The sequence below is a fragment of the Phyllopteryx taeniolatus genome, chromosome 10, assembly GCF_024500385.1.
Source record: "Phyllopteryx taeniolatus isolate TA_2022b chromosome 10, UOR_Ptae_1.2, whole genome shotgun sequence".
Taxonomy (NCBI): domain Eukaryota; kingdom Metazoa; phylum Chordata; class Actinopteri; order Syngnathiformes; family Syngnathidae; genus Phyllopteryx; species Phyllopteryx taeniolatus.
In genome coordinates this window covers 8,734,580-8,743,881 of record NC_084511.1, presented here as the reverse complement: position 1 = coordinate 8,743,881, position 9,302 = coordinate 8,734,580, and the positions used below count along the sequence as shown (strand labels likewise).

Here is a 9,302-nt window from a genome sequence, read left to right as displayed (position 1 = left end):
TGCACAGGATTAAAATGTGTTAGACTAACATATATTCGGTATTAGTACCGCATTTTAGTGCAACTGAAAATCGAGCTTTTTTCCCCCCCACTAACCGGCATACAATGGAGATGCTATACATAATAACATTGTGCATTTGATTATTATTAATAACAATAATAAGGACTATCCTAATTCTCAAAATAATGTAACACAACACTTAAAATGGTGGATGAAGTACCATGACATTTTTTTTTTTTAAATCCCAACTCAGTTTTAAATCAAACGTGACACAATTGTAAACATTTTCATAGTATCTTATCTTCGTGGTTGTTTTGAATTGACCAGCTATAATAAGTACTGCATAAGTACAATTATAAAGGCTGATTCACTTTTCAATCAAATTTTCAACTCAACCTCAAAATAAAATTGAAGCCACATAGTAATGCCAGATTTCAAAAAAACAAAAAAAAACATTCTTTGTTTGCCAGGTTTTTGATTAAATGCTGTGACACTGACGTTGAAACTTCAAAGTAAAATTGCACCCACACCATAGTAATTTTCCAGATATTGTTTTCATTCTTTTTTCTTTTTCAATCATTTTTTTGTGATGGCAGATATTTTTTTTTTGTTCTTTATTACTTTTGTAATGCAATGCTTGTTTTTTTTATTCATTTATTTGTATCTAGATTCGATTTCAACAGAGCCTCAAAATATAATTGCACCCACATGATAGTAAAGCCTGATATGTTTTAATATTTTTTTACCATCCAAATCACAACCCAAAAAAAAGTACACAATACACTTTAAAGAGGCATTTCTTTTCGCTGCCAACTCCACCACAAACCGTATGTTGTTGTTTTTTGTTTGTTTGTTTGTTTGTTTTTTACTGCGTGTAAATACTTGCAACAAAAAAAAGTGCTGAAATATCTTACCTTTACAAACACAGCGAGAAAATGAGACAGAGGGAGAGAGGGGGTAAACACGCAGCCTACAACTTCATGAAAAGTCAAAAACAACAACTGTCAATCACTGCAGAGGTAGGATGTAAATATATAAACCAACAAATGTCCAATTAGGTCCCCTAATTGACTTCCACTCCTGTTTGAAAAAAGGGTCTGTTATAGTTCCTTTGGTCCAAAAAAAAAAAAAAAAAAAAAAAAGAGAAGAAAAATCAAAAGAAAGTCTGTAAATAAATAGAGTCCGCTGTGTTTTCACGGGTTCCCCGTGCACGAGAGTGTCCACGCGGGAAGGCAGTACGCGTACGGGTAGTAGTAGGAGGGCTGCAGGGAGAGCAGCGGGGGCCGCAGCACCTCCCCGGGGCTGTACTGTCTCTGGTCGTCGCGCACCAGCACCTTGACGGCCACCTTCTTGGCTGCCGGAGTGGACGCCATCAGGTCGGCGGCCATCTGGCGACGTTTGGTCTTGTAGCGCCGGTTCTGGAACCAGATCTTGACCTGAGTCTCTGTCAGCTTGAGGGAGGCGGCCAGGTCGGCGCGCTCGGGCCCGGAGAGGTACCGCTGGTGGTTGAAGCGGCGCTCCAGCTCGAAGACCTGCGCGTGGGAGAAGGCCGCCCGGGAGCGCTTCTTCCTCTGCTTGGGCTGCTCGGCGCTCTTCTCGTCCGCGGTGCAACCGCAGTCTGCAAGATGGAATACCGTATGTGCACTTTAGGAACATTTTCTGGCAAAAAAAAAATAAAATTATATATATATATATATATATATATATATACATGCGCTACCGTTCAAATGTTTGCGCACACATTCGTTACTGTAGATTTTGCAGGTATCTGTATACTTTTTTTTAGACGTCCGTAGGTTACTTTCAAGGTCCTTATTTGTTTTCAACCTCTGATGACAACAAGAGCAAGGTAAAAATAAAACAAATTGAATTACATTTTTTTTTTTTTTTAAAAAGCTAAGAGTAAAAGTCAACCAACTTGGATTGTTTCTGAAGGCAGGGGGGGGGGAAGAAGACACCAGTCACATGGACGAACGTGTAGTGAGCCATGTCGGTCAGTGGTTCTCACAAGTGCGGCACGAGGACTTCCTCTGGTGTCAAACTCAATTTTGCTACTTGGTTTCCCTCAGAGGGCCACGAGGATTGTAAATGTAGTCACCTCATTGTATTATCGATTGTTATATTGCTAACAACAAATTGAATTGGAAATGAGAAGTCATCACAAACACAGTGGTGCCTTGAGATACTGTTGAAAACATTTGCATCTCTAATCAACTTTCCCCGACAAAAAGGAATGGAAATGCCATTAATCCATTCCGGCCTCGCCCTAAAAAAAATAACAAACAATTTTGTATTTGTTTTTAATAAGAAAAAAAGCACTCTATAATATTGCACTTTATAAAAACATACAGTAATGACATAATTAAATAGAATGTAAAGAATGAAACCTCTTTTGACACACTTTTTGCATCAATTCAATGGACATCTTGCTGCTCCTTCTGGGGTGTGCATGCCATGGTCACTTGGGAGCAATGTAACACAAACATATATACATGGAGACAGAGGCAATGATTACAACTCCTCAGTAAGCTGCAGGATTACAAGAGTTGTTCTTTGCAAAGGATAAAGAATATATGCCTGTGAGTATTATTATAATACCAGTCTACTTTTACCGTTTGTGTTATCCGTTGCATACTGTACATCATGTTACTTGTACTTTTAAGGAATAAAACCTCTGCCTCATTTTTGATGAATACTTAGCCCGACTACACTATTGTATTTGAATGTTGGTCATGATGCTGATGCTTGAAGCGCTACAGTGCCGAAGTATTTGCCCCTTTTCAAATTATTTTTTTTTAAGCATAGTTTCCCCACTTTTATGTTTAGGATCATCAAACAAAAATGTAAATATACAGGGTTAGGGTTAGGGTTAGTTTACATGCAGTTTTTAAAGGGTGATTTTATTTATTAAGAAGAAAAAAACATTCAGCTACCTGGCACTGTGTGAAAAAGTAATGGACTCCAAAACCTAGTAACTAGTTGGGCCAGCCTCAGTAACAACAACTGAAATCAAGCATTTATTGTTACTTGCAAAAATTCTTTCACATCTCTGTAGAGATATTTTGGCCCCCTCTTCCTTGCAGAGTTGTTTTAACTCAGCAACACTGGAGGGTTTTCGGCCTTTTTTGAGGATTTCATTCAGATTCAAGTCTGGCCTTTGCCACTCCAAAACCTTCAATTTGTTTGTTTTTAAGCCATTCAGAAGTTGACTTGCTAGTGTGTTTTGGATCGTTGTCCTGTTGCAGAACTTAAGTGCGCTTCAGCTTGAAGTCACGAACTGATGGCCGAACATTGTCTTTCAGGATTTTCTGGTAAAGAGCAGAATTCATGGTTCCATCAATCACAGCAAGTCATCCAGGTCCTGAAAGAGCAAAGCAGCCCCAGAATCAGAATCAGAATCAGAATCAGAATCATCTTTATTTGCCAAGTATGTCAAAAACACAAGGAATTTGTCTCCTGTAGTTGGAACCGCTCTAGTAGGACAACAGACAAGCCATTTGACAGAGAATACTTTTGAGACATAAAGACATTGGAAAAAAAAAAAAAAACAGTCACCAAGTAATAAAAGGTTGCTAGTAACTGGTAATGTCAGTGCATTTATTTATTTATTTATTTTGACAATTGTGCAAAAAGATGCAGAGTCCTCTAACAATTAGAGCAGTTTGAAATGACGAATAGAATAGTCCGGTGCAATGACCATTGTGCAAAGACTTCAAGTAATATATGCAGTTTAAAGTGACGAGTTGTGCGATCATCTGGGACAAAGTTGACTGTGCAAATGTTGCAGATGCTACTCAGGCACATGAGTGGCCAGTATTAGTCAACAACAGATATGCAAATAGTGCAGCGTGGCGAGACTACTACAGTGAGTGCACGAGTAATGTATAATTGGCCCCACAGAAATGTGATAACAAACTCAAGACAAAGAATTGGCAGCATGGTGAAATAGAATTGTAAGTTAACTATTTAAGAAGTTAATGGTAAGAGGGAAGAAGCTGTTGGAATGTCTGCTAGTTCTAGTTTGGATTGTTTGGTTGCGCCTACCTGAGGGAAGGAGCTGGAAGAAGTGGTGACCAGGATGTGGAGGGTCCAAGAGGATTTTGCATGCTCTTGTCTTAGTTCTGACACCGTGCAAGTCCTCAAGGGTGGGTAGTGGGGTACCAACAATCTTTAGGTCTGCCTTTTTTGGCAGTATCAAGTCTTTCAAAACAAGTGTAGCGCCAATTGACTGATAGAAAGACTCAACGAGCCAATCAGTCAGATGCCTAAACTGATATCTTACCATCAGACCATCGTACTACTATCACCACCATGTTTGACTGTTGTTATGATGTTCTTTTTCTGAAATGCTGTGTTACATCTATGCCAGAAGTAACGAGAGATACCTTCCAAAAAGGTCAACTTTCGTAATATCCGTCCAATGAATATTCTCCCAAAAGTCTTGGGAATCATTATGTTTTTTTTGTTTTTTTTTCAAAAGTAAGATGAGCCTTTGTGTTCTTTTTTAATCAGAAGTGTTTTTTGTCCTAGAACTCTGTCATGAATGTCATTTTTGGGATTATTTTCCTTATTCTTGAGTCATGAGGAAGGCCTGCAATTCTTTAGCTGTTGTCCTGGGTTCCTTCGAGACCTCCTAAATGGCTTAGCTGTGCTCTTGGAGTCATTTTTGTAGGCCAGACACTCCCGGGAATGTTCACCACTGTTCTATGTTTTCTCCATTTGAGGATAATGGCTCTCACCATGGTTCGCTGGAGTCCTAAAGCTTTGTAACGCTTTCTGAACTGATACAGTAGATGTCATTCACTTTATTTCTCATCTGTTCTGAATTTCTTTGGATCATGGCATTTTGTTAAAGCTTTTTTTCAGCTCCTTTGGCTAACTTCATTTTATCAGACAGGTTCTATTTACTGTAAGTGATTTTTTTGATTGAACAAGTCTCGAAGTAATCAGCCTTGGGTATGGTCAGTGAAAATAAACAAAAAAAGGCCACACACAAGGCCATGTAGCTTCGAATTTTTTTTCCCTTAATAAATAAAATCCCCATTTAAAAACTGCATTTTATGTTTACTTGGGTTATCTTTTTCTGATATTTACATTCGTTCAATAATCTTAAACATTTAAGTGGGGAAACTATGCAATAGAAAATAAGAAATTGAGAATGGGGCAACGACTTTTTCATGGCCCTCTAAGTGTTTTTTTTTTTAGCTGAAAGTTGGTGTAAAAAGTTTCATTTTTAATGAAAACACCTAAATTCTGCCCTGGAAGGATGCTTCAAAATGTTATGTATATGACCATTAATTGCGTTTGAATCAACACTTTATAATGACAATACAGTATATTTCAACAACTCAATTATTACACTTTTATTTTTAATAGGCGAAAACCAATACACTTTTACAAATGAATGTTTACCCACCATCAGCAGTAAAGTGATATGGTAGCTAGTGAAGTGCATGCCACTTTTCCACTATCTGACAATGAAGAGATTACTTATTAATACTTATTTTCATGTGTATTTTTATTCCCTCATTACAATTGAAGTACCATATTTGGTTGTTAAACTGGGTGTTTTATTTTGGGTATCCCTGACTTGAAGCACCCAATATTTTGTGTTTCCTGTCTTTTAGCGTTCCCAAAATTTTTCAGCTCAGGACTAATATTTAAACCTAAACGCCAAAATATATAGAGCACATCAACTGGAGACATGGACAAGAAAGACATTTGCCAACATATTTCTCAACATATTGAGATCAGGTTTGATGATTCAAAACATTTTTACTGTTACACTTGCAGTTTCGTTAAAAGATAAAGAACGAGAGAGAGAGAGAAAGAGAGAGACAGAGAGACCCAGGACCTATTTCAGGCCAGCAACCTACGTTTGGGAACCCCTGGCCAATGGGGAAAAAAATATATGTACACTACCATTCAAAAGTTTTGGGTCACTTAGAAATGTCCTTAATTTCTTAGATAAAAGCACTTTTTTCCGCATTCAGTAGTTGAGTGTTTTGTTTGTTTGTTGTTGTTGTTTTTAATGAAAATATTCAATTAAGCAGAAATACAGTGATGCATTGAGCTTCATTGTGCCACCTCTGGACTCGATGTCGATGGGACTCTTTGACGATACAACTTTGACCATCAACAATAAAGTGACACGCCTCCTTATCACTTTATTGCTGATGGGGACATTTGTACAGGTGCTCTGGTTTTCACCAAAAGGGACAGTGCATTTGTTATCATTTTATTTACATAAGTTTATTGATAATGTGTCGAGGCGCATAAAGTGAGTTAGAACTCAAATTTTGCTCATAACTTACACAGCAAATTTGAAAACCCACATTTAACATCCTCAGAGTTGAAACCAACATTCGCCCAGAGTTTATATGGCAACCACTGGGTCAGAGTTACATCAACACTTTTGAAGGAGTTAACATTATGACAGTGCTGCTAAACAACTCCGATAATGTAAAATATCGGCACCATATTGGATGAGTTAATAATATTAACACTTTGAACGTGTTATTTAACAACTCTGACTCTGTGTCAACACAACTCTGTGTTACATACCAACATTTGTAACTTAAAAATATTGATTGTGTATACACATATACACTGTATATATAATAATATACATCATATTGTCATTTAAAAAAAATCATAGACAATATTAAACAAAATCATTTATGAACCAATATAAACAAGACCAGGAAGTCTTGGACATCTGGTATGTCACCAGGAAACATCAGTAACACCACCAACATGGGCAGAAGGTCATTATGCATAACACAACACACACTCATGGTTTCACTAAAGAAAAACGCCGACTAAGCACACACTCGTTACAACGTAGGCAGAAATAAAGTGATGCACATTTTTTTTAATTTAAAAAAAAAATTATCCTAACAACACACTGAGAAACACTGCACTGATGATAAGCACATTTTGGGGATTTAAAAAAAACAACAACAACAACAACAAACAAACAGTATTTACGTTTGATGTGGCTGGAAGAATACTGGTTTGCATTAGAATCTAATTATAAGATGTTATCAATAAAGATTGATAAATTGTAATGTATCATGTTATTATAATTATTATTATTATAAATAATATAATATAAAAATAATACAAATATAATTCATAATAATAATGATTGGAGAAATAACTTTACCTCATATGGGTGAATTACATTTTGAACACTTAACTAAGGTTTGCTTATACGTATACAAAAGAGAATAATAATAATAATAATACCGTGAAATTAGTCTTAAATCGTTTTTTTGTTTTTTTTTAATGAGATGAGGATTCGTCGTCGTTTATTCCAAAAGTGGACTGCACCTCAGTAAGCTTGCGTGGGAAGGGGGTGGGGGGAGAATTGTTGGAATCGTGTTGAAATACATTTTCATTAGAAAGCGAAGCGCAGATTGATCATGAAGGATCCTTGCAGGGCCGGGGGAAATTCCGAAAAACTGAAAATATAATGCATCTGATTTGGGCACTTTTGCATTTAACCGATAGGGACCGAAGCCTTTAATCGTTAAAGGGTTGAGGCAGGGGTCCCTACACATACGCATGGATGTATTACGTTCAAGTTTAATGGGGGGGGATCCGAATGGCTCAAAAATAAAAGAAGTCAAATGCATCTGATTGGGCAGATCTTAACGGGGAGTCTGTGGGGGTCTTCCGAACCCGTTCATTGAATACTGACATCCGTGCGTAAAATCTGCTCTTGTACGTAAATTCCTCATCACACCGTCACTTTTACTGTTTTTATAAACAACAAAAAGTCATTGGAAATAACACCTTTTTTATACATAGTCTGCCTGTGTGCCGCTTACCCTGACTGACGTTTTTTTTAATTTTATTTTTTAAACTGGAAATATATATCGGATTTGATCAGAATGACCCCAAAAATATCATGTAGGCAATTTGTTTGGGGCCATTTTTGTAAGGGAACCCCTTAAATGTGGAGCAGGCCATCCATTCATGCGTAAAATCTGCTATTGTACGTAAATTAATCACCACGCTTCATCATCATTATTACTTTTTTTTTATTATCGAAAAACAAAAACAAACAAAACAAAAAAAATCACTGTAAACAACATTTTTTTGAATATATTTTGTAAACGCGAAAAAATAAATAAATAATAATTAAAAAAAAGACTGATCTTATGTTAAAAGTGGACGATTTTTGTATTTATTTTATTATTTTTAATAAACGATGATGAAATATGAAATTAGCTCGTACATTGCGGCGCATGAGGAGGATTCTCTCTCTTACCCGCCGCGTTGTTGAGCTCACTGTCGCTCTTGGCGTTGTCCACGGCGGCAGACTCTTGGTCGGTCTCCTCCTGCGGGCTCTCCTCCGGCACATCCGACACGGTCCCGCCGACGTCCTTCTCCGGCGGCAGTCCCCGCGCGACCCCCGCAGTCTTGGCGTCGTTGTCCTCGCTGAGCCCGGAGTCCGAGTCGTAGCTCTTCTCGGGCGGCTCCCCGGAGGCTGCGCGCACGTCCCCGAATATTTTCCAGCACGTCGTCTTGGAGAAGCACACGTCCAGATCGGGCAAGTGTCTGCCGTCGTCCTTCTTGTTCAGGATGGCCTGAATGGAGAACGGCATGAGTGAGTTGCCACGGACGGCCATGTTGGGATCGGAAAAGTCGGAGCGAAAAGTGGCGCGTTCAAGCGGGTCGGAGGGTCAGATCATCCGCATTTGCTGCGCGCCTGCACCCTGGCTCAACTTTCTCGCTCGCATCCCCGCGGGAACAAGTCGCTGCTAGGTCCGCGGGCGCGATGCTGTCCCTCCGCATAGCTGTGCCATCAGCGCGGGCGCTCTCGGAGCTCCGGCCCTTTTCAAACCACTTTTTCTTTTTTTTTTTTGTCCCGCATTACCTGTGAGTGACAGCCTCCCAGTGCCGCCTCCCATTGGTCGAGAGCCGAGGATAAATCGCTTCCCGATTGGCGACTGTAACGACGTCACGCTGCTTTCGGTATGCTGGGACAAATCGGCTACCGCACATTTGATGTTAAACATATACGTTTTACCCTTATTCCACTCTATAATACAATTCACATTTGGATTTACGAGAAAAACTTGGCGGCATTCTAATAAATAACGCTTTTACCAAAAGCGTTGACCTTAAAAATGCAAATTCGCCCACATTTCAAGCCTGTACTTGAATACAACATCAACATCACCTCCCAAACGGGTTTTCATTGCCGTCAACTATTTAAACCCAGACATATTGTGCATGGTTTTGGTACAAAATACACTTTTTTTTTTTGGTCTATTCGGAGTTTCTTGATA

At 38.6% G+C, this 9,302-nt stretch overlaps 1 protein-coding gene across 1 annotated transcript; it reads right to left on the bottom strand.

The window, feature by feature from the left end:
- On the bottom strand, positions 1 to 8,838 carry nkx3-2 (NK3 homeobox 2). The gene is made up of 2 exons (XM_061788644.1): positions 8,279 to 8,838; positions 1 to 1,618 (listed from the first exon to the last, which is right to left on the bottom strand). The coding sequence occupies exons 1-2, from the start codon at positions 8,637 to 8,639 to the stop codon at positions 1,194 to 1,196; spliced, it is 786 nt and encodes a 261-aa protein (XP_061644628.1). The 5' UTR covers positions 8,640 to 8,838; the 3' UTR covers positions 1 to 1,193.
- Positions 8,839 to 9,302: the final 464 nt, after the last annotated feature.

Bases quoted from the DNA above. Each gene is read 5' to 3' on its own strand.
- nkx3-2 (XM_061788644.1), bottom strand. From the start codon at position 8,639: ATGGCCGTCCGTGGCAACTCACTCATGCCGTTCTCCATTCAGGCCATC. The intron at 1,619-8,278 runs GTAAGAGAGAGA...TCCATCTTGCAG, and splicing joins TGAGCTCAACAACGCGGCGG to ACTGCGGTTGCACCGCGGAC.